The 25,854-nt window shown below is 45.2% G+C and overlaps 1 protein-coding gene across 5 annotated transcripts in view; it reads left to right on the forward strand.

The window, feature by feature from the left end:
- Positions 1-25,854, forward strand: part of MKNK1 (MAPK interacting serine/threonine kinase 1) — a 39,392-nt gene that overhangs the window by 5,620 nt on the left and 7,918 nt on the right. For 3 of the 5 annotated variants that reach the window (XM_031465057.2, XM_031465056.2, XM_031465058.2), the window contains exons 2-9: positions 3,546-3,726; positions 9,720-9,826; positions 12,056-12,157; positions 14,315-14,412; positions 17,165-17,244; positions 18,811-18,884; positions 21,027-21,131; positions 24,325-24,380. In XM_031465057.2, the coding sequence (XP_031320917.1) occupies positions 9,811-9,826; positions 12,056-12,157; positions 14,315-14,412; positions 17,165-17,244; positions 18,811-18,884; positions 21,027-21,131; positions 24,325-24,380 (531 nt within the window). In that variant the 5' untranslated portion in view covers positions 3,546-3,726; positions 9,720-9,810. Of the gene's footprint in view, positions 1-2,035; positions 2,226-3,545; positions 3,727-9,719; positions 9,827-12,055; positions 12,158-14,314; positions 14,413-17,164; positions 17,245-18,810; positions 18,885-21,026; positions 21,132-24,324; positions 24,381-25,854 lie in introns of all 5 variants that reach the window. The other 2 variants (XM_064493620.1, XM_010984698.3) reach the window with 2 other exon arrangements.

Consider the following 25,854-nt stretch of genomic DNA (forward strand, 5'->3'; position numbering starts at 1 on the left):
AAGGGAGGGTGAGATCAAGACTTTCTCATGAAACCTTTTGTATACCTAAAGCCAGAATTGAGTTAGGTCTCCTCTTCTCTTCTCCAGGCTAAACAGCCTTGGTTTCTTTTACTTCGCTCTTAAAACCTATTTTCCGTTGCTTGGATCACATTGGTCGTGCTTCTTTTCTTTCTCTTAGGTCTTTCTACTTCTTGGCAGTGACCCAGACTGTGCTTAGTCAGCTAATAAAGAGTCCAACTAAAACAGTTTAAGGGCAGAATAACTTCAGCTATTTCCATTCACTCATGAATATTTATTAAGTGTTTGGCCCATGTCAGACACTGTGCTAGGTGTAGGGGACCCAGAGGTAGATCAGACAGAGTCTCTGCCCTGTCCCTAGCTCACAGTCTAGGGGGAGATATATAATAAAATGTTTCAGGTGCTGGGATTGAATTATGCACACATGTGGGAAGCTGGAGATTGTTCAGGGCAGTTATGTAGAAACTATCCATTTCACCTTGGTTGTAGGTCAGGACTTCTGTAGAGGAGGGTAAGATATAATGCAGGAGGGGTGCCCTGGGCAGGAGTGCAGAAGCCCTGAGTGACAGCATATGAGCTTGGTTATTCCAGAGACAGTGGATATCCAGCAGAGGTGTTGGAGCAAGGAAGTGCCAGGCTCAAATCTGGCCTTTTGGACCAAAGAGAGAGGTGTCACAAGCTTCTCTCTCCCCCACTGATGGCTTCTGTCTTAAAAGTGGTATGATGGACCCCTTCTTTTTATACTTGGTTTTTTGCTCTAAAACTTCTGTAGAGAGACTAATTCTTGAGCTCTGGAAAAATTCCATTTCCTATACAGCAGGAAATTCATGAATAATTGTGAGGGAGTTGGGTGCCTGGGTGATATAAGACCTAAGTGACAGGCTAGTCTGTGTAGACTTGGTCTGGCCACATTCACCCTTTCCCATTCCTCTACCAGGAGGTGGTATACGAATGAGGAGAACATTCCAGGGCTCATCTGGGTATTAGGTAAGGAATGCTGAGAAGATACAGGCAGTGTGAGAGTCAGAAGTTCTTTCTGAGGAGGAGGAGGAGGAGAGGCCCAGCGGAATTTGGAATGGCGTTGGAAGGAATCAGGGCCAACCAGGCACTTAGAATTCTGGGGCCTGTCTGAAAACCTCCAAATTCTATCTCTCTGCCTTTGTTCTTTGCTCTCAGTCTTTTCCCTCCTGTTGCTCAGTTGTGGTTTACAGAGTAGCTGGATTGCTTTCCAGGGCCACAGCTGATCTGGGGAAGCCATATCCCAAGCTAGAATAATAATTACAATTTATTGAGTGCCTACTTATCTAAGCCAGACATTGTATTATGAACTTGGTTTGCATTAGCTCATCTAGTTCTCACAAAATCCCTGTGATGTAGGTGTTATTGCTCCCATTTTATAGATCATGACAGTGAAGCACAGAGAGGTTAAGTATTATGTCCAGTGCTACCCCATTGGTACATGGTAAGGCCAGACTCTGAATCTAGGCCCTAATGGCTCAAAAGCTCATGTACTTTCTACCTCTCCAGCCCTGGAGTGGCCCCAAGCAGCAGAATAACACAGAGTCCATAGAGGAATTCTGAAGGTTGTTTTTTGCTGTAGGCCTCCTAGAGGTAGAAATGAACAGAGAGGGTGTGTATGTGTTTGTGCACACGTGCACATGTAGAGGAATGGAGCTGGTGAGGAGAGGAAATAAGCGGGGTTGGCTCTAGGGCCTGCAGGCCATATCTGGCTCACCACCTGTTTTTGTATGGACTGCAAGCCAAGAATACTTTTTACATTTTTAAATGGCTGGGGGAAAAGTTCAATAGAAAATTAATATTTTGTGACATGAAAATTATATGAAATTAAAATTTCAGCCTCCAGGAATTAAGGTTTTTTTTTAAATATAGTCACAATCACTCATTTATGTATCATCTCTGGCTGCTTTCACTCTGCAAAGGCAATATATTGAGTAGTTGTGACAGAGACCATATGACACACAAAAGTCTAAAATATTGACTGTCTGGCCCTTTACAGGAAAAAATTAGCCACCCCCTACTATAGGCAGCAAGAAGGGACCAAGGAGTTTCAACCTGCAGCAAGACTGAAGACAAGGAGTTAAAAGTCAGGGTGTTCAGGGTTGTCCCTGGAAGCACCATGGCCATAGGAGAAGGAGTGTAACCGGAGCTTCTTTGGGCCCTGGAGATGGTTCCACTGGGCCATAAAGGTTTGTTTGAGAATGAAAAGCACAATAGGAAGGATTATTCTATGTGTTAACATTCTCTGTTGAACAATAAAGAAATATTTTGTGGGTGAGTAATTCATTCACATATTTACTGGAGCCCCCTCTTTTTGGTGCTGGAAGTGCAAAGTTGAATAAGATTTGTCCTTGCCCTTGAGGAGTGTATGGCCTCATAGGAGAGCCACATGTGCATGTGTACTGCCAGCTCTGAGTATTATAATGGTAGATGTGGTTTCAATTAAAATGCTGGACAAAGGAGAAAAAAGAGTCAGGGACTATTCCTGTAATTTGTGGGACTGCTTTCAGTAATTTATGATGGGCCTGGAAGGATGAATAGGTGTTATTTTTCAAGGAGCTACATACCAGGCTGAGGGAAAAGCCTGACAGTGGGAATATTTGGAGCTTATGGGGTTGGAGGAAAAAGAGACATTAGAAATGATTTAAAGATTCTGTGGCTGGGTGACTGGCAGGATGATATAATCTGATGGAGAAGAAGAGAAAGGAGAAAGAAGGGGGTAGATAGGGATTGGGGCAAGTCCAGTTTGGGACATGTGATTTGAGGAAATGGTGAAACACATCCGGCTTCCAGTCAGAAAGCCATTTTAGAAATTTTGGCACGAGAGCCCAGAATTCAGATTTAAACTGCATTTTCAGAGCTTTTCCATTGGGATAAAGGGAAGTACATATTCATTTCGTAGAGACATTGGCGAATCAACTTTGACATGTGATAACTAGAACCATGAGATTAAAAATAGCAGTAAACATACAGAAAATGAAGCCATCAAGCGAAAAACTAGCAGTAGTTAAGCATTTGGCATAAAACCTTGTTCCTGTTCATGCCACCTGCTGCTCTCAGCATCTGCTTTACCTTTCTGACTCTGCTGCCTCCTGCCTGTGAGACTTGGAACGCACCACTAAGAGATGGAGCCAGAGCTCATTAATCTCTAAAAAACACGGACAACAGAGAAGTGGCAGCTTTTACCTTCCACGTGAGGCTCTTCAGTGAACAGAGGTGTCCATATCTGTCATCCAGGTCCAGTTATGCCTTTTTGGGTCTGGAATCCCACAACAGAAGCATAGTCTGAAACCTTTTACTCAGACCCTTGTTAAATCTTCAAATGGTTTGTGTCAGCATTTGAAATGCTCCAATGTCTGAATTTAAAGACTGGGGAAACCTGTGATTGCCTCTACTTACTGGTGTGACATGTAGATTTGAGAAACATAGGTTGATCTTTATCTTCTCTGGTCATTTTTTTTTTTTTTGAGTCAGCATTTTTACATCCTTTCTCTTTCTGCTTTCCCAAGGTTTTCATGCCAGGTATGATGAAGCAGAGGCCATTGGAGAGCTGAAAAATGTCTGCTATGTACAGAGGCCGCTGAAGCACTTCCTGTAGCTGAAGACCGCAGCCCCCTGGCAGGAGCATTATTGCATTTGGAATTTCAGGTTTACAGAGGATTCACTTTGCAAAGTTGGGCAGACCTATAGGTACGACTGGCTGCACATTTCACTGAACCTTTTAGATTGCGTCAGGTTGAAATTGCAGGTTCCCACGCTATCCGAAAATAGAAAGCCTTCTTAAGCTGAAGTGGTGTAAAGCAATTACCTTAGGACCCATCTTACTAATGGATGCACAAAGTAAGTGGAGATCAAGCACAGATGCTCACAGTCACAGTTCAAAGCCCTGGCAGCTTGACGCTGAGTGTAGTTCCTCTCACTGCTCGGGCGTGGCTGCCTCTAGAATGTTTGCTGCAAAGCAAATGCTGCACCCTATTTCACTGCCGCCCTTTTTCATAAAAATGAAAATCTTCATATTTCTTGAAAACAGGTTCATACTAACATAGGTCTTTTGTAAAAGCAAAGTCGTATAAAATGAACTTTCCAAAAATGAGGGAGACCTGTATCTGATATTTCCAGAGGAAGGGGCAGGTGGGAGAATCTAATATTCAGTTGGGCAGCTAGGATTAGCTGGGCTGCCTGGCAGTTACTGGGTAGGAAGGAGCACATTTCTACCAGAATAAATGGCAGAGAGGGTCGTAAGGAACACCATGCAGTAAGTAAAACATACTTACTCCCTTTTATTTAAAATATAAAGGTAAAACTATATCATAACAAAACAAAATCAAATACAGGGAAAGTATAAGAAGTGAAATTCTGTACCCACCCCAATTTCGTTCTCCCAAAGTAACTGTTGTTAATAGTGGCTTGAGATGTATCTTTTCAAGTTTTTCGTTTGTTTTTTTGTTTTTGTTTAGTATATGTGACATATATGAGGACATCTTGGAGTGTTCTGTATGACACACTAACCTGAGGTTTCATCACGCCTGGCAGGGTATAAACAATGCCTCGTTTGTAGATTGCTTCGGATGAGGACTGGGTGGGAATGATCTGTGATTTTTCATACCTTGCTGCTTTATCACCTTCCTTCATCTGACGCTTCCCAGTGGCACAGACTTTCCCTGCTCTCCAACCCAACCAGCTTCCCTTCCTGAATTCTCCCCCTTCTTTGATGGTACTGCTGCTCTTCTGGTTACCTGACTTTGGTTAATAAACATACAGTGAGATCCCTCTCTGTGCCTGGCTCCATACGAGGCAGTTGGGATAGAGAGAAACTAGACCTCGTGCCTTCCTTCCACGAGGATAGTGGTCTTTGGCTCCTCCATCATCTCCAGTCATTTCGCAAGACCAGGACCAGCTTTACCTCTGTGGCTTCATTCCTTCTCTCCGTAACACCCCTCGCCTCTTTCTGTTCCTTTCTATCCCTGCCTCAGTGACACGCCTTCCTTTCTTCCTCCCCATTGTTGCCACAGCCTCACTTCCCTCCAGTCCCTCTCCTGCCTCCAGTTTGTTCTGTCATCACAGCTAGTTTGATGGCCCTAAAGCACAGCTCCAGTCCTGCCCAGTCCCTCCCCATTGCCTGGCACAGTGGTTCTCTGCAGACCCTGGGAGCCCTTGAAACCCTTTCAGGGTATCTTCAAGGTCAAAACTATTTTCATAATAGTGCCAAGATGCTGTTTGTCATTGCAAAGCAACAGTGGGCAAAACTGCTGGTGCCTTCACGTGAATCCAGGGAGTGGCACTAAACTGGGCTAGTCGTTGTGTTCTTCATCATGTGATTGCAGTTTTTTTTTTTTTTAAATGCCATTTTCACTTAAAAGTATCCTGGATGAAGCAATAAAAATTACTAATTTAATCTCAACCCTTGAGTACGTATTGTTTTAATATTCTGCATGGCACTGTGGAAATGTTTGTAAAGCCCTTCTGCTGCACACAAAGGACCACGCTTGTCGCGAGGAAAAGCACCTGTGAGATTGTTTAACATGAATGCTGAACTAGCCACTATTTTCATTTTTCCCTGAAAAAGTGACTGACTGACGGTGAGCTGGAAAGTAGACAGGCACCAAATGTTGGAGGGCCTTGTAGGCCATAATAATAAGCTTGGGTGAACTAACTTCAGCCTGCCTTTTTCAGCTGTTTATACTATCCTGCTCACACAAATCCTGTCCTTTACTCCTGCCTGCTATTTCTTTCTTTTTCTTTTTCTTTTTAATTGAGGTACAGTTGACATACAATATTATATTAGTTTCAGATGTACAACATAATGATTTGATGTTTGTGAGATGATCATCACAGTAAGTCTCCTTAACATCCATCACCATACATAGTTACAGAATTTGTGTGCGTGATGAGAACTTTTAAGATCTACCCTCTTAGCAACTTTCAAATATACAACACAGTAGTATTAACTCCAGTTGCCATGCCGTACACTACATCCCATGACTTATTTTATAACTTTTGACCCCTTTCACCCCCTATTTCTCCCACCCCAGCACCTGCCACCACTGGCAATCACCAGTCTGTTCTCTATCTATGAGCTTTTTTTTCCCTTAAGATTCTACATGTAAGTGAAATCCTGTGGATCATACAATATTTGTCTTTCTCTGACTTATTTCACTGATCCTAATACCCTCAGGGACCATTCATGTTGTTGCAAATGGCAAGATGTAATTCTTTTTTATGTCTGATTAATATTCCATTTGTGTGTGTGTGTGTGTGTGTGTGTGTGTGTGTATCTCACATTCTTTATCTGCTCATCCATCAGTGGATACTTGGATTATTTCTGTATCTTTGCTATTATAAATAATGTTGCAGTGGACATGGGAGAGCAGATATCTTTTGGGGTTAATGTTTTCATTTTCTTCAGAAAAATACCCAGATGTAGAATTACTGGATCAGATGGTAATTCTGTTTTCATGCTTGCTGTTTCTTAAGCACACACTTCCTTTACCCGCTCCACCTTTCCTCTTCTCATTCCTTCCACCAGGAGATGCAGCGGCAACTCTGAAGGCTGCTTATGGTCCCAGGATCATAAAAGGGGAAAAAGATGGGCCTGAATCTAGAACTTTTGCCTCTGGAAATATTACCATCCCAGCCCTGTTTGAGGCCTGTTGTGAATCACCACCCCGCTGGCACCTTAGCAGGCCTCATACTGCTTTCACTGTGGCTGAGTGAGACACTGCAATCTATAGAATGCCGCCCAGCCCCACTACACACTAGACTCTGGGGCAGACCTGTGAAATACGTTAGCCCCTTGGAGTCACACTCACAGACTGTCCGTTGATCAGGACGAGCTGATTTCACAGGTGGCTCCTTTCATCCATCATGCATTAAATTTGACTAGCTTCTGTCCTTTCCTTGACCTTGTCACCTCCATAGTAATGATGCCATCAGAAACAAAATCAGCCATCTCATAGGTCAGGCTACTAATGTAGCCTTGTACCTGATACGAAAACTGCCATGAAATAACGTGGTTGGCCTGGCAGGTAGCTCATCCTACGTAACAGTCCAGAACACAAAATACAGAGCCATCTCAGAGCCAGGAGGAGAAACTTCTGATAAATTAGATTTTGGATTAGTATAATAATGGTAATGTGGTAGTAATTCCCTTGTATTTACATACGCTGGAGCAGTGCTGCTCAGTCCTTCTGACATCATAGCACACAGAGAAAATGACATTGTTCAGCCTGATGAGAGGATTGGTATCTCACAGAACATCAGTGGGGAAGCTCTGTGCTAGGGTTTCCAAATTAAAAAGCATTCTTACAGGTGCCTGGCTAACTCTGACTGGCTGTCCCCTTCTGCCTATCAGCATGAATGTTTAAATATACTGTGATGGTTAAAAGCTTGAATTCTGAGCCAGACTGTCTAGATTTAAATCCCAGCTCTGCCACTAAACTAGCTATGTGATCATGGGCAAATTACTTAATCTCCTTGTACCCAATTTCTTCATCTGTAAAATGTGGACAGTAATTATACTTACCTCATACAGTTGTGAAGATTAAATAAGTTAGGCTATGTAAAATGTGGCATTTGCAAAATGCTTAGAACATTGCCTGGCATGCGGTCAGCACCGTGTAAGTGAGTATGTACCAGAACCCCTAGGACTACTGCTTCAGGGAAGTGAATGTCCTGGGCCAGTCTCCCCAGGTCCCTCCTCACTTTCTCCTCCTCTGCCTCAGATTTCTTAGTCTTGGTCTCTTCCTTAGGAGTGTCCATCCCCCTCTCTTTCATTTCCTCAGTCTCCTTTCATTTTCTCGGTTCTCCATTTGTTGGGTTGCTCAGTCAGCTGCTGACTGAGAAGGCAGCTGAACTGGTAACTATCCTCATCAGCTTACCATCACTACTCTTCCTTCTCTAGAAAGCACTAGTGACCGAGGGAACAAACTCTCACGGGCTGGAAAGTGAATCACCAACCTTGAAAAGAACTCGAGGATGGTTGGGAGAGGAGCATGAACTAAGTTTGCCAAGCTGAGTTAGCCAGCAAAGTCATGTTCCTGGGGAAGAATGATCATCATTGATATCACATACCAGACGTAGGAGCTGGTACATTCTCTATAGGCTTTACTGAAAGAAGGAGAACAGACCTGGTGCCTCTGAGGGTAATGTGGCTCATGCGACTTCATGGGGAAATGGCCTAGTTCTTTGAGAAGGCAGGCTTTGGGGTCACCTTGTGGGATAAACAGTGGATCAGTACTTGCATGTCAGGAATACCTGTGGCTGTTGTAGTCCCACCAGGAGAGGCCCCTCGGCCCCGCCTCATCTTCTCTGCAAGTCCTCCGGGCCCTCTCCCCGGGCAGCAGCCAGGTCGTGGCTGGATCTGTGTCTTTAACTCCTACTGCACTTCCAGCACAATCAATACCTGTTGACTAACAGGTTTTACAAAGAAAGGAGAACATGCTTCCCTACCCTTATTTGAATGGAGGAAACAGGATAAACTTATGCCTAGGAATGGAAACACATGTATTGATGATGATGATGACACTGTGGTGAGGAGACTGCACAGATCTGCCCCTGCTCACTCCTTCACTGAGTGAGACACTGTGATCTGTGTAATGCCGCCCAGCCCCACTACACACTGGACTCTGGGGCAGACCTGTGAAATGCATTCACTTATGCCAAGCCTACAAACCTTCCCCGTCAGCCGTGAGCTTCCTCTCCGGGTCCACCTCTGCTGATACACAAGTGGCAGGCCCCCAAGCCTTGCCCAAGAGGCAGGCAAGAGCTGGAGGCAGTGGAAGTGCTGGGAGTCTCCATGCCAGCTGGGGTCTATCTGAAAACATGAAAGAAGTGCCCTCCTCCCTCCTCAATAGCAGACACATGGCCCAGTCCTGTGTCAAAGACCTGGCTTCTTGCTAAAAAGTTAAGAACCTTTTGGGTCCTAGGGCTTTTTTGAGAGGGAGTTTATCAGGAAATTTATAGGCTGAATAGTTTTACTGTACGTTGCCTGCAGGGCAAAAGTGTCCACATTTCTTTCAGTGTGTGCACTTGGTATTTAGAGGGCCTGGGTGACAGGCCTGCAGCTAACACCGAGCATGCGCGTCCTTTCATAGCATTTTGTTTCAGTGCATGTTTTCTGATGCCTGATACATGCCTGACACGCGCCATAACTTACAGGAGATGCAGAGGTGGCTGGACAACAGTCCTGGCCTTTAGGACACTGGGGAGAGCTCAAGGCCAAATGAAACCAGTGCTCTAGTACAGCTGCTGGCAGGGCGCTTGGAGCACCAGCTTCTAGTTCTGTACAGCAACACCACATAGATTTGCATAGATTCCCGAAGTGTTTGCACAAACCTTAACTCATTCTAAGGCGAGAGGTCTGGGGTACTTTTGAGCTGGACCCTGATGCCTGAAAGCAGTTCTTAGGCTGAGGGAAGGAGGTGAGCCAAGGACAAGCTTGACTGTGGAGCCTTGCTCCCTGAGGAAGCCTTTATCAAATGATTGCACGTCTAATAAGCAAAGGTCTCACAGACCCTGCTAGTGGACAGTCGGTGATGAAATAGAGTGTAAGGACAGGCTACAGACAGAGAGCTCTCAACCCGCTGGTAAGATTATTACACATCTCCATCCCCCTACCCCATGTAAACAAGGATGTTAAGCATGTTTTTTTCACGTCACTGTCTTCCTACATTTTTTCTTCCTAGTTTCAAAAACAACTCTCCTACAACAAGTTTGATTTCCAAGGAAAGTGCTAACCATTTGTCCCTTCTGGCGCGCCCTCTTCCCTTGAAATCCATGCAGAATAGACCAGGTACTCCATCTTTTTGTGTGCGAAGCCATAAAATCTAATGCTGTGTGTGTAGCAGTGCTCAGAGGTCTGCCGCTTCCACAAGAGGCTCCCTCGGCCTTGTTGCGGTGAAGACCGAGTATAAATTGCAGCTAACAGGGCTTTTGAGCTCAAGTCGTAAGTGTGTCTGAGCATCCCCCGTGAACGGTACGCTGCCGGCTCTCCTGCTGCTCCTCTCCGTTGCTGCCTTTGGGCTGTTTTGCTTGTCCTTTGGCCCTCCTTCAGAGTGTGGGCAGGGGAAGGGAAAAGAGAAGTGAATCCCAAATCCATCCACTCTGCACTTGGCCCGCAGTGCCCACGAGAAGACAGATGTGGCAGGGTTGCCACTGAACTGCACACAAGGGCAGAGCTAGAGGGAAAGTGGTCCCTCCTTCTCAGCCTGCTGTCCCAATGGCCAGTACCCTCTTCCTGGGCTCCTGAAGATGAGTGGCCCTGTGTTTTATCTCTGTAGAATTTCTTACTGTGTGGGGCGGCTTTTTTCCTTTTAATTTCCCTTGGTGAAGTTGGACCCTTGGGTGTTGATGTTGAAGTTCAATCTTTGAATTCATAGTGTGTTGCAGTCCCCAGATATGTCTTGTGCTTGAAGCTGTTGGCTACAGTAATATCTTGAGATCCTCTGTGTTTTCCTTTTATCCACGTGTTTATCTGTTTTCTGAAGTGTAAATGAAAGTCTGCTGTCATCAGATCCTAAAAATGGAAGGAAGCAGGCACCTCAATTGAGCTGTCAGACACTTGGCTGTTTAGCCAGGCTTTCTGGACTGTGGTGTCGAAACGTGCCATTGTTCTGTGTGCTTTCTCCTAATGGCTGTGTGTACTTGCTTCTGAGAACAGCGTACAGTAGACACACCAGCTCTAATCAATCTTCCTGAGCAGACTTGCCATTTCTCTGATCGTGTTCAGCCAAGGTCCTTGGAGAAGAGAGAGGGCCTTTCCCCTCAGCGGGCAAAGAGCCAGCTTCCATTTCCAAATCTCTCAGAAAAAAAAAATCCAGCAACCTGGAGCCAGTGTTTATTGAAGGTTGGTCTAAAAGTATCTCACATCGTATGCCCCATCAGCGCTCGAGCGCCTCTATTTTAGAAGGATGTAAAGGTTTAATCACCCTGGTGGGGATTTAGACCCAGAGACTTCAGAGAAATCTTATTATTTCTAACTGCAGGCAAAGAGTATTAAGGCTCCTCTCTGGATCAAGGGCATGACATGTTCTGTGAGTAATTTATCTTTAACAGGGGAAGGCCCTTACCAGAGTGTCTTAGAAACAGGACTATGATTGGGTGCTGGTTCATTATTCCTCCTTTTCTCTTTCCCCCTCTCAGTCTCCTGCTTATTATTTCTGTCCCTACCCTTCCTGCCCAATCTGCTCAATGTCTGAATGTCTGCCTCACAAATCCTCCCTTTAACATGGGGAGCCAGGTGCTTGCCAGCGAGAGATAATAATGTTTTTGCAGTAAATGACCACAGCCGGCAGCCTGGGGTAGGCCCGTTAACTACAGGCTTCCGAATAGACCCTACCTGCATCCTCTCAAACAAGGAGCTGCAGAAGGAAAGTATGCTCTGGGACTCACAGGCACTTAAGTCTGTGCCCTTGGACATGAAGTAATTTAGGACCATCCTCTTTAGGACCAAACCCACTTCCTGCCCTGTTGTACCTTCACAGAGGCAATCTCCACTAAAGGCCTTTTGAATCACTATGAACGCCCACAGGGACGTTACTGAGCATGTGATCTCATTTGCATGGACATCCCCACCACCACCATGTCCCAGATCCCCCACCACCACTGCTGTACCAGACCCACCTCCCATCTTGCTTAGCTCCCTGGGTCCAGCCTTTCTGGTGCTGAGGCTGGAGGATGTCACAGGTGGGATTCTGTGAATGGATTCATTCTTCTGTTTGGGGACTACAGTTTGATGGCAGATCTAAATCCATGTGCTAATGAGCTTGGTTACAGCAGGCTTCTGCTATCCTCTTTTAATCTAGCCCGTCTGTCTGAGTTCCTTTCCACAGTTAATGACCTCCTATAATGGTTTTGCCTTTAGTTTTGCCTCCTGGGTCAGAACAGATCAATAGTCCTCACAGATATTTAAAAACCATCAGTATAAAACTCCTGGGTATCCCCCCACCTTTTTTCCTTCTGGGTGAGCTTATAGCTTGATCCGTACAGTGATATTTCCCTCACGTCTCCTCTTTTCTCCCAGAGATGGGCAGCAGTGAACCCGTTACCATTGCAGAAAGTGACAAGCGGAAGAAGAAGAAGCGGAGGGCCCGGGCCACTGACTCCCTACCAGGGAAGTTTGAAGGTTGGTACCCTCTTAGGTCTCTTAGCTCCAGTCTGTGGCTCCCCAGGCATGGGAGGAGCATCCTGGTGGCCCATGGGTGTAGGTCATATGATGCATCATCTTAGAACCACCTTCCTAGTTATCTGTGTGACAGACATGAGAAATAGGGGTGAGAGAATTTATAGAAGAGAGAGAGCATGCAGAGATGGGAAAACCCTCAGATGTTGCACAGGCCTCCTCTGAATGGTCTGAGCACTTCATCAGGGGACAGAAAGACCAACCTTCAGAGTCGCACACGAAGCAAGATCACCTGGTGTGTTTCAGCCCCTTTTCAGTTGTGATCTTTCCCTCAGCTGTTCCTGGAGGGGCTACTGAGGGATAGAACAACCATGTAAGAGGAAGAGAGAATACCAAGGGCCATGGCTGCAAATGAAACTTAAATCTTCTGTAGGCAGAGAACTGACTCCTGGAGACTGCAGCGACTTACGCTGTATGAGTTTGGCTCCACCTTAAGACTGCATGTTGTGTTCAGGGGTTATGATGTTGGGTTATCAAACATTTTGAACCCTCTGTGTGAGGCACCAGCTCAGTGCTGGTCCTGTTATCACTGGGCACGTGATGGGATGAAGTGACTCCCTGGACACTTCTGTGAAGGACTGCAAGGATCAGTAGCTACTCCTAGGAGTGACTGAGCCTCCATCTTTTTGTTTCTTTCACTGTGAGACCTGAAATAGCTTCCGCTTACTGCCCCCCTTTCCAACATTGCAGGCACACTAGTGAATTGACTATTTTGTAGAGTGGTCCTAATAAAAAGCCCTTTGTGAGTCAGGGATATTGAACCTCCAGCCACCAACCTGTCCTGACATGTGCAAAGGCCAATACCTAAGTGTTCATTGTGAAAGAAGCATGTCATTTAAAATACTTAAAAACAACAGCATGCTTTCTAAAAAGCAACTGTGAGACCAAACTATGATGGAACCAAGAAGTTGCTTAGTGTAGGGTTTTGTCTGTTTGTCTGTCTTTAACTCAAATAGTAGATGTGTGTGTATGGCAGCAGGGGTCGGGAGAAGGGGAAGGGACAAAAGTCCCAAGGTTTTTAGAATAGTTTCCAAGTCAGCAAGTCTTTCTCTTTCAATGAACATGAGAGTATTTCCTGTTATTGAAGGATGGCTTGTGAAATTATAGGACATCTCATTACTAAAAGTGATAAAGTCTAATTTCATGGTTAAAAAGTGTTCTGTTCAGTCTGTGGGTTTAAACACTAGGCTGCCTTGAGAGGGAAAAACCGAAGGCCAAGGGAGGCAGCAGCCATGGTGGAGCAGTGGCTTCCTCTGGAAGCGAGTTACAGAGTTTGTGCTGTTTGTGAGCTTGGGGATGTCACATAAATGATCTTTCAACCCAGGCCCTGTTGCTATGTTAGAACCCCTCTGACTCAGCACCCCAAAAACCTCAAGGCATCCATTTGCATCCTACTTCTGTGTCCTGTTTCCTGTGGGTGACTTCTAGAAACCTCTCAGAATCCTCCAGTGACTTCTACTGTGTGACTTCCACTGTGTGTGGTATAAAATAAAACAATGCGTATTCCCCTTTGTATCATCAGTGCCTGGCACACAGCTGGGCACATAGTAGGGGCTCGACAAATGAGTAAACGAATGAATGGTGTTCATTCATATCACACCCCTTCTGTGAGGATTCCCCAGATTCCCTGAATAGATTTAACCTTTCTCTCCCCCCGGCTCCTTTTCACTTGTCCCTCTCTGATAGTACTTACCATTCCCTGGTTTATTCTGGGGTCACTTGTGTACAAGTTTGTCTTCCCCACTGGATTGTGACTCTCAAAGTGTGGGGACTATGCTTTATTCCTTACTGTGTCCCTACTATGAGTCTAATATGCCACCTGGCACATAGTAGGTGCTTGGGAAGAATGCGTCAAATTGAACCCTTTCACCAACCTCATCTCTAAAAAGGAACAGGATCCTTCAGCGTGGCTTGGTTGTTGTGAAGCTGGGTCCCAGGCAGCTGGAAGCACTAACAGCTTCCCTCTCGTCACTGAGTGCCTTGGAGTGGTCATGCACCCATACCGCCAGGCCGGGGAAGCCAAGTGACAGGGCTCTTTTTTCCATCTTAGCTTACAAAGGGGTGACATCTCATTTTTCCTCTAACCTATTTCACCTCCAGATATGTACAAGCTGACCTCTGAACTGCTTGGAGAGGGAGCCTATGCCAAAGTTCAAGGTGCTGTGAGCCTGCAGAGCGGCAAGGAGTATGCTGTCAAAGTGAGTGTCTCCCCTGGATGCCAGGCTTTACTTTGCAGATAGTCAGTCCTCGCTTGTCCTAAACCAGGTAAATTGTATATTCCGCAGTATGGTGGCTCAATAAGAATGGAAGCTGTAGTCACTGGATTTTAGTTTATGTTTCTCTACTTACGTGCTGTGTAACATTGGACAAATTACTTAACCTCTCTCTCCTTCAGTTTCCTCATCTATATAATGAGTGTAATAATAGAACCTATATAATATTGTTGTGAGGATTAAGTAAGTTAATATATGTAAAGTGCTTAAAACAATGTCTCTAATGAGTGAAGTTAACTTCGGGGAACAGTCAGATCTGGAATTAGAAGGCCTATCTGAGTCTCCGTTTTGACAAACTACTACTGTTTGACTTGGGACAAGTGACTGAACCTCTTTGAACCTCAGTTCCCACATCTCTAGAATGAAGATAATAACCCCTGCCCTTCCTGTCTCATGGAATCGTTATGAAGATGAAGATAAAAGTGAACTGGTAGAAGCAGAAGCACTTTACAGATGACAAAGTGCTACGCAAGTGATGTACAGTAGCTGGAAATGAGGATGGGCACTCAGCTTTGGGGCAGGAGAGGTGGCTTCCAGCTGCATGACCTTGGAGTGGTTCACTTCGCCCCTCTGTGCTTCCATTTGCTGACTCTTCATGGAAGAAGAGATGGATCTAGAGCAGTGCTTCTCAAAGTATGGTCCCTGCCCCAGCAGTGCTGATGCAGGCCTAGGACCTTGTTAGAGGTACAGATCACCCGGCCCTATCTCAGAGCTGCTGAATCAGAAACTAGAGGTCAGCACTTGCAACATAAAGAAGACTTGCCCGCAGGCTCTACTCTGTAAATTTTAACAAGCTGTCCAGGTGATTCTGGTACCCACCAAAGTTTTCAAATCATCTACCTGAGCCACCAGGTCTAAGCACTGCCTCATCTGAGCAAACCCAGCCAAACTGGCTCCTGAAAGAATTGTTTCTTCTTTTAACTACCTGGTCATAGTCCCAGCTGGATTTATAAAGGAGAACACTTCTGCTAAGCCACGTTCCTTTTTGCTGGGGTGCTGCTTCATATGGTAGCAAGAGCACCAGCTTGATTCCTTTTTGGAAACAGGTCAATAAAAATTATAAGTAATTTTTTAAAATAATGCCTCAGTGTGGTAAAAACCACAAATGTAAATCAACATTCAAAGGTTTGAATGCATTTATGGATGACAGACATATTTCTTCAAAGTTGCCTCTCCTCCAGGCTCTGTTATCTTTGGTCAAACTCTGGACCCTGGCTTGGCAATTCTTTGGTTTCAGCAGCTCTGCCCATGTCTCTTGTCGCTCTTGTCTCTCCTGTTCTTTGAAAACTCCCTAGAGATGGGCTACTTCCCTAGACTGGCCCCACAATACTTGGTTTTATTAGGACTTTCTCTACAAGCAACCGATTGATGAATCCTAGAGTCTCAGGGTGGGTTTGGAGTTTCAGGGTGATCTGGTCCTGAACCTCCTCTGTAACTCCTTACTTAGTTTTCCATGTTCTGCCCCACCCCCAATCTCTGGTAGCAGGAGCTCATTTCCTCCTCTGAGAAAAATTTGCCATTGCTGGATAGTTGCCAGCTAGAAAGTTCTGCCTGACTTTGATCTGACCTACTTGGTGAATGAACAAGTTGAATAACTTCTGTGCCCCAGCATCGCACTTCTCTGCTCAGAAAATAGGTCCAGTGGTTACTAATAGATGTGGACTTATTTGGAAAGTTACACTTGGTTGTGGATGTTTGTGCTGCTGGATATTGGAGAAGTCTGAAATGTTCTTCGCAGCAGTCCTGGAATGGAGGAACCAGATGTCTTCCCACTCTGCACATGGGACTGTAAGGCAGAGACAGCTCTGCAGGAGACGTGCTCACAGGCTCTGCTTGCAACAGTCTGGGCTCTGGATGGGTCTATAGAGATGTTCAGAGTCAGCCAGTCCCTGCACAAACCACCTGCTCATCAGTTGGCTCACCATTCCTTCAGTCAGTACTCACCAGCATCTCCAGCGATAGGAAGCAGCCCACAGCATCATAAGAGAGACAAAGCCTCTAGGTTCTCCAAGAAAAGCTGCGTAGGCTATAAGCAGGTAGAGGATAGTGAGGGCTTTGGAGGCAGCTCTGGGCTTGAATTTCAGCCCTGCCACTTATCAGAGCTGTGGGCAAAATGTTTTACTTCTGCCTGTCTTTCAGAATTGTGTTGTAAGGATTGACTGAGATTATGTAACTCAGTGACTTAATACAGTGCCCGCCAGAGGGTAAGTTCTCAGGAGAATTGCAGAAGTGGCATCTGAGCTGGGCCTGGGAGCTTTGGCTCCTCTTCACTGTACCCTTTATTGCCCTTGCTCTTCTGCCAACACTAGAAGATCCATCAGTAGAGCTGGTAAATTCTTACCCTTAAGGCAAAGAGAGATGCCTTCAGGTAGGAGCTGGGTAGAGCTAGCTCTTTGTCTTGCTGGCTGCCTCAGTTTCCTCAGGGCAGCCGGGCAGCAGCCTCATGGGCTCTGGTGGTAATGTACTTGGCCAGAGCCCATCTGGCTGGAAAGCCCTTGGGCCAGTCTGTTGCTTTGCTGACTGACGGAGCCACAGTCCCTGTGTCCCCAAGGCCTGCTCCACCCTGTGCTTGAAACTGGATTTGGTCTGATTTTGGCCTTGTGCTCTCCCAGAGGGCACCTGCTGAGGAGTGTTTTGACCAGGTAGGTGTATATGACAGATTTTATTTTTCAAACAGATCATCGAAAAACAAGCAGGGCACAGTCGAAGTAGGGTATTTCGAGAGGTGGAGACGCTCTATCAGTGTCAAGGAAACAAGTGAGTATGGTGTTGGGTTACTCACTGCTTCTCTGGGGGGATGCTTGGCCACAGAAAAGGTTATTTCGTACCATCTCCTGACCCCAGCAGTCAGATCGCACTCGGCTACCCCAACGGCATACAATTCCTTATATCTTTCAATGTTGAAGAGAGAGAGAGAGAGACGAGAAGCAGCTGCAGAAGCAAGGAAGCTAGCTTCGGTTTAGGCTGAAATACTGAAATATCAGGAATTCAGGCAAGTGAGCAATCTGAATCAGGGGCTGCTTGGGAAAAAGTGGGGGTTTAGTTCTTTCAAGTGCCTGTGGAAAGCAGGCTGACTGAGTGTTGCCTAGTAGAAATCTGTAGGACCTGCTCTAGTTAATAGAGGAGGATGATGAGAACTATTAAGACTGCACCCTTTTCTGTCCCTGGCATCATTATGTACGTGCAGCTACTGCTAAGGGTCCTGAAACCTTGTTTAACACTCTTTGCTTGATAACTGGGCCAAGGTGGTCTCTAGCCTGGTCTTAGTCTGCTCACCACCAGCTCCAAATGAGTGGCTCTCCCAATGTGGCTTTAAATCAGGGTCACCTCTAAGACTTCGCTTCCCCCACCCTCCCTCCACAGCAGGGTCAGCAGGGAGCCAGTGGCTGATATTGATGGCTTTGTCATTAAGCTTGGAGGATGGGGGCTGCTGTTGATTTAACTCCAGGCACTGCCTCTACAATCTTCTCTCAAATTAGGCCATTTTGACCATCTTATTTGGACGCCTTCTCGATAGTAAAAGCCTAGTGTCTCCCAAAGTGGTCAGCATTTTTTTATGAGGGACAGATTTTTATTTTCAGCCCTGCAGGTTCTGAGTTCAGCATTACAGACTCTACTTGGTTTATTTCGTTCTTTAAAAGAAAAAAAGCCCCCAACTCCTCCAATATCCAGGCTGGTGGCTTCCCTACTGAGTTACAAGACGACCTTGTTGGCAGAGCACAGTAATGCTCAGGCAGACAGAGAGTGCTCACCGGGGAAGGCCACAAGTGCTATGGTGGCCGGGAACGCGGCCGTTTCATTAAGCAGCGCTTAGCAGTTAGGGTCTAGTGGTGCCCACGTTAGGCCCCAAGTCTATTTGACAGATGTTTCCATTTTCTCCAGGCAATGTAAATACTGCCCCGTGATTTATGGGCAAGAGGGAGGGCAAGTAATTATTTGCTGCTTGCCTCCAGGACACACACCTACTATTCAGTGTTATTAGCCGCAATTGCTTCCAGTCGGCTGCAGATTTTATTCAGTTTAATGTGACCGGGACCTTTTTTTATAACTCTACCTAGCGGGTTTTAGGGATGGGGTTTGACAGCACAGACTTGGTGAAAACACCAGAGACTAAACATTATGGAAAGATAAGGTGACCTGAATCTTGCTAACACCTTTGGCTGCTTCTCAAACATGGGTCTTTAATAAGCATTCCGATTTCAAGTTGATTTCTGCCCTTTTACAGGGCATTGGGTTTTTGTTTTTTTTTCTCATTGTATATTTGTAAGTAGGCTTCAATATATAATATCATTTTCCCTTTCTTCCTATTTTTCCCTATTTAAGGAACATTTTGGAGCTGATTGAGTTCTTTGAAGATGACACAAGATTTTACCTGGTCTTTGAGAAACTACAAGGAGGTACTTACTGTTGAGTATGTGTTTGGACTTCCGATTATGACCCAGGGTGGTGATCATCCATCATGAATCCCAGAGACTTCTAAAATGAGTCAAGCTAATAAAAAGGATGAAGGACTTAAAACTGCCCTTGATTTGGGAGAAGGAAGGCCGCAGGGAAGGATGATAATTAGCATTTTGCAGAGCTTAGAATGTCACCTGTGTGGGCATTCTATAAATGCCTTCTCATTATAATAGGACTCATATACAGATACATTTAGTCATCAATTTATCAATCCATTGTTTTGACACATTCGCTGTTTAATGAAATTAATTATGAGATGGAAGTTCTTGCATACATTGTGAAGTCCAGAAAGGCTCAGCAGAGGAGAGGAGGGTCCCATTGCTTAGGACACAGACCAGGATAGAGAGGAGGGATACAAGGGGCCATCCTTCAGATGGAAGATGCCGTTCTTGACCATCTCCACTACTGCCATTACCCACACACAACCACCGGTATAAGTATTTAAGTTGCTTTTCTGACACGCAGAAGCCTTTTCCCTCCCCATCACTCACCCAATCCTAGGACACATTTGCAAGGTGAAGGTTAGGGATGATGTCTGGAGCTGAGTGGAGGGCTACACGGAGGGGCTTGGGATTTAAAGGAGCTCCATCACTTACCAGCTGTGAGACCTTGAGCAAGCCACATAACCTTTCCAAACAGTATTCTCATCTGTAAATAGGGATAATGACAGCACCCACCTCATTGGAACGCTGTGCAAGATTAAATGAGATAATTCATATTGAAATGCTCAGCTCAGTGCCCAGTAGGCACTAGGGGTTCAATAGATGTCAGCTGTTAATGTTATTAAAACAAGTGGGTGTGCTGGGGGCTGTCTTAGAAGTGTCTCAGAAGTGCTTAGAATGTTATTCTCCACCTTCCCTTTTAACAAGTTTGGAAACAAGAGACTCGCTATAGTAGAGCAAGCCTGAGACCAAGCCAGGAGCCAGTTTTCTCAGAATGTTCCACAGCACGTTGGGATCCTTTGATTGTTTAATCTGGCAAGTGAAGTATTTTTCATCCCCTCCCCATGCCAAAAACCAGAGATAATAAGCAAACGTGCCATTTTTAGGACACAGAGATGACACCTTTGGCTCAGAAATACTGGCTTCCAATGGTGAGCACAGACCACATGGAGCCAAGCCATATGTTCATGCCTGTGTCTGCCCTGCCCCACCCAATGACACCAGCGCTGTGAGTTATATGTCTAAGATGCTTGATGCAGCTGAAATTATCTGTAACCACATCGCTCAGAGTGCAGGCCAGATTCAGCAGGTGAAGGGAGTGTTTAGTTGGCTCAAGGCAACCCATCCCGCCAGCAGTCGGACCACAAGTCCTGCTGAGGGGACGCCTGCACAGGCTCTGAGGCCAGGCTTACGGGGTTGAACTCCTGATGATACCACCACATACTACTGGTATGTGATCTTGACTTAACCATTCTTGGCTTCAGGTTCCCCATCTATAACTACACAATGGGGATAACTATATTTGGTACATTTTGTACAGCTGCAGTGAGGATAAAATAGTCTGTTTAAAGAGTATCACATAATGCTTGGTATGTAGTAACTGCTCAATAAATGTTAACCATTGCCAACAAAATGTTGATAATAATAACAACAGTAACAATAATAAACGGGAAAGTTCAGGGGGGAAAGCAGTTTTTTCCCTTTTTCTAGACCTTTCCATATCCAGTGAAGGTGTGGCATTTCCATTTGAAAGCATGTGCTCTTGTTTGGATCTGAGATCAGAGGCAGAGGAAGAAAAGTTTCTACAGAGAGGCCCCCATTCCATGTGGACTCACTTTTAGTTCTTTTTGATTTCAGAAGCTAAATCTGCCTCAGTGGCATTTATATTTTTCGGTCACTTAAATAGTTGTTCTCTCTCCATTCTGTGCTCATCACAGACAGGGATAGAAGATAGCCATCCAATGTTGTTTAGTCCAGTTTTGTGCTGGTACCTGCTCTGTGCCAGGTACCACACTTGGTGCTGGACATTTAGTGAGGAATAAGCCTATGTTCCCATCCCAAACTTGTGAAAACTTGGCCTGTGAAAAGTTATACTTACTAGAGCCTGAAAAGGCATCCCTCTGTATCCCCTCCCACCAGGCTCCATCCTGGCTCACATCCAGAAGCAGAAGCACTTCAACGAGCGAGAAGCCAGCCGAGTGGTGCGGGATGTTGCCGCCGCCCTTGATTTTCTGCACACCAAAGGTGAGCTGGGCCCTTGCCTTGGTGGGTGGGTTGGGCTGGTCGCCTCTGAGGACAAGGGAGATGGGCAGGCCAGGTAGAAGGCTGGTCCAGGAGCTGGTGCAGCTGGCAGGCCACCTAGGAGGGTGAGGCGGCAGGCCAGGATGGCTCCTAAGCTTCTCAGATGGACGGTGGGTAGATGTGGGGTTATTAAGCAGGATAGGGAGACGAGAAAGAACAAGGTGGAAAAATAAATAAATTTCATGTTGAACAAGGTATGTGTGAGTGGTGTGTATGTGGATGTTCTTTTCCTTTCCTGATGATTCCAAAATTCATGCATAGTATGACCTAGATTTTAGAGTAAATATTTGGGTGTTATTCAGACTAATTTTTAAAAATATATTACCTGTATCTCTCTTTTTCAAATCTGGCATATATGTACTTTGGGGGGAGAGTATAGCTCAGTGGTAGATTACGTGCTTAGCATGCACGAGGTCCTGAGTTCAATCCCCAACACCTCCATTAAATAAACAAACAAACCTAATTACCTCCCCCCCAAAATAGTATATATGTAGGTTTATAACTTGTTCACAATAAATGGAAAATGCATTTTTCTATTACCATGGTAAGTTTGAGGTATCTGTTGAACATCATGATGGTAAATAGCTATTGTTTGAATTACACCTCAGTTTACAATCCCTTACCTAGAACTTTTGTAGTAAATTAAATCTTTTTGCAAATTAAATGTTTTTGCATTTCTATAATTATGTTTGACTATTACACACATTTTAAAAATTTGCCTAACAGCATTGCCATGGCAAAAATAAATTCTGGCTTCAACTTTTTACCAACTATGTGCTCCCTCAGTAGTAACACCTGCCTCCTAGAGCTACGGTGAGAATGAAGAGAGACGAATAACATCATGCAGGGGCTAACACTTATATAGCACCTGTTATGTGCCAGGCACTGTTCCAGGCCTTTTGCATGTATTAATTCGCTTACATAATTGCATGTCTCTTATGTATGTGTTGTATACATATAACACAGTGGGGCATAGTGCCTGGCACAGTTCTCCAGTAATGTTATTTTCTCCACGCTCCTCCCCGACCAGGCAGAAGGCATTTTTACTCCTCATATTAATCCCCTTTAAGTAAAGCATCCTGCCTGGTGGGGTGGAGGCGGAGCTCATGCTTTGAGGCTTACCTCTGCTCCCTTCAGTTTTGTGGACGTTGGCCGGCCAGGCATGCTGCTCACGCATCCCACTCTGTGCCAGGGATCCCATGCAGACTGGTGAGGTGTGCACGGGAGGGGACGTTCACCGAACTGCTGGCTTCCTCCTGTGGCTGAGGAGAGCGCTCCATGCTGACGGCGCCCACGCTGGGGACATGACTTGCACATGGGATGAAAATTCCTAGAAGGAGGTGTCTGTACCTTGCACAGCATGATGAATAGCAGTAGTTCTGTTTCTGAAAGCTGGGATGCATGTAGGTAACACCTGCCTGACAGAGATTTACAACTGTTCCCCAAGCTGCCTCTGTAGAGTGCAAAACTGGGTCATGTTTTTTACAAGATGCATACCTTGGAGTGGGGTAAAGGTGGTTTTATTTTTTATTTATTTAATTTTTTTTTTACAAGAACGCACTACAGGGAACAGAGGCTGGAGGTGTCTTAGGAGTTCTGAAGTGCTGGTTAACATCTCGCTGGCCAGCTGCCCATGTGACTAGAAGTTGGAGGGGATGAAAAACGATTTGCAGCTGAACTTGGCTGTTTTCTAAATAACTTCACACTGGAAAGATGAATTGAGCAAGAATGGGTCAGCCTGAAACAAGTTCCATACTTTTAAATACTGGACACACTGCCGCTCAGCCTCTGGGAAATGACCTGGAGCAGCTCACAATGGCTGGTTGTGCTCACCGAGGCAGGCCCATTATTATGGCCCAGCTCTCAGCTCTCAGACCGGGGCACAACGGGGCCATCGGCACCTATTTGGAGAGTGAGGCTCCACGTGTGGCTCGTGATCCTTCAGTGGGAGCACTTGCTGTAATGGAAAATATCTTTCACTTTTAGTGCAGCAAGCTGCAGCCTGGCTCAATTTGTGCAGCCCGGACCAAGCCGCTCTGGGTTCTCATTCAATTAGGTGACTGATGAAGTTGCTCAGCCTGCTGGCTCTCAGGTTCTTCCTCCCTCATGAATAGCCTCCAGCGGGCCGGCCTCTGCCTCCTGCCAGGGAGTTGGAGGACTGTCCAAGAAGCTGAAGCCAATCAGCCAGCAAGCGATAGTGAAGCAGATTCTGCTTTTCCCTGTTAGCCCGCGAATCCCCTGCTGCTTTCCGGTCCTTCCAAACAGTGGCTGTTTAGCTTTTGCTCAGCCTTCCAGCCCTTCTGTCTCTGCGCCGCCGTACACTCTGCAGGAGGATAGAGGAAAGGGACGTTCCTGTGTCCGCTGCTTGAGCACCGTGGTCGAGTTGGTTCTTCGTCCCTGTTTGAAGGTGGTTTGCCCCCAGGTGCCTTCTTGGCCAGGTCAGCAGCTTTTAATGCCCCACAGAGTAAGGTGCTGTCTGCAGTCTCCTTCAAGGAGGTCTGGCCAAAATCCAGGAGAGGTTTCTTTTGAGAACAGCACCCTAGGGCCACGGCAGTCCTTGCTGTGCTTCTGGCAGGACTGTCTTGGACACAGAGCACAGGTGAGAAGGGAGTTGGACAAGCTTTGGGAGATTTGTTAACTAACACTTGACCCTCTGAACATTCAGGGAGTCCCACTGAAGGAGTCCTTTTTTTCTTTTCTTTTTTTTAATTGACCACACAAGAAGAAATGAGGTAGAGCAGTCTTAGCCCCCTGAGATGCTCTTAAACAAGGCACTGATTATTTCTGCATTGCTGTTCCAAGCACAGCCATTTGCAGAGCTCTTTGCTCTGCTTCATATCAGGCTTATTCCTAGTTGTCAGTGCAGTGCTGAAAGGGAGGCTGGCTGGGATGCATTTGGCCCTGCTTATCCCAACCAGACTTCTACAGCTCCTGCTTCAAAAGGACTTGCAGAATCAACTGTGCTTTTGGTTTGTGTCTCTGGTTACTTCTGCCTCCTGCAGCTCGTTGATTTTTTAATGTACCATAATTGGGAATTAATCTGTGAACAACAGCATTTGGAAAAAATTAATTGTGTATGGAATGTTTGGTAATTATGTGCATATGTTAACCATTACTTTGCTCTTTGTCATTTCAGGCATCGCTCACCGTGATCTGAAGCCAGAAAATATATTGTGTGAATCTCCAGAAAAGGTATGTGGGGCCTGATTTGGGATGTCACAGTTGAAGCCACCCTTAGACTTTCTCTGTAGATCATTAGCAGCTCTCTCAGCCTCAGGTACCAAGTTGAACTGATTATTATAGACACGTGGGTATGTTATACCTAATGTGTAGTGTTTTTACATCCCAAGTAGGGCTTAATCCTGGGCCCTTTCTTGTTCTTTATCAGCAGTGTGATTGGCTTAAGCCTGAGAGTTTGTAAAATATATGAAACCTACACAAAAGCAGTGTTTTTTAGTCCGGTGCACCTACCTTTAGAGCAGTAGATGTGCGTCAGAAACAATAACTCAGTCTTATGTGAAGCAGATCTCTGCCTATAAAAGATGTTTGTGTTGTGGTATATATGCCAGTTGGCACCCACCACTAGAAGTACCAATTAGGAAGCAAGTTCTTGGAAAGGGTTTCTGCTTCCATTTTTATTTCCAAAGGCGCCCATTAAAAAGAAAACGTTTATACTTGGTGTTGAACATATACAACCTATTTTAAACTTTATTCTAACTCAGTCTACTAGTAAGTGGAAGTGTTTGCATTTCCATAAGCATGTGTGAATTTGACAGACTCTTTGTTAGGCGAGGTTTAGGCCCTGGTGGTTTTGATGGCCCACAGTCATAGCTGCATGTGTGTACATGTGCATATGCATGACACACGTGTCTTGGTCTGGATTAGGGGATACGGAGTGGCTGGGAGCGAACATTTGAGTCAGCCTGCTACTTACAGCCCTTTTGTGGGGAATACTAATGTAGTTGCTCAAATAAGACCTTGTGACTTCCTGTCAGTGGCTCTGGCATAGAAGCTTTTAATTTATCATCATCATCATTCTGGTTATTAGTAATCATTATGGTTAACATTTCTTGAGCACTTATTTACTATTTATAAAAGTCTCATGAGGTAGATACTACTATTATCTTCATTTGATGGATGAGGATACTGAAGCTTAGATAAAGAAACTGGCCCAAAGTCACTCAGCTGATAAGTAAGTAGAGATTAAAACCAAGGTAGTCTGACCTCAGAGTCCACTGGTGCAATGAACCACTCTGTCGTAGTGCGTCTGGTTTACAGTGTACTTTCATGTCTTTTGTTTCATTTGATCTTCATGGCACAGGTTTGTTGCCACTTTTTATGGTTGAAAAACTAAAATTAAGAGAGACTGAGCATCAAAGGACATTATCAAGAAAGTGAAGGAAAAAATAAACCCACAGAAATGAGAGAAAATATTTGCAAATCATATCTTATAAGGGTTAATACCCCAAATATATAAAGAACTTCTAAAACTTAAAATCAGAAAGACAACTTAATTAAAAAATGGGAAAAGAACTTGAATAGACATTTCTTCCAAAGAAGTATACAGATGGCCAGTAAGAACATGAAAAGATACTCAACATCCTTCATCATCAGGGGATCAAAACCACAATGAGATACCACGTCACACCAACTAGGATGGTTATAA

This window comes from Camelus dromedarius, chromosome 14 (assembly GCF_036321535.1).
Source record: "Camelus dromedarius isolate mCamDro1 chromosome 14, mCamDro1.pat, whole genome shotgun sequence".
NCBI classification, from domain to species: Eukaryota; Metazoa; Chordata; class Mammalia; order Artiodactyla; family Camelidae; genus Camelus; species Camelus dromedarius.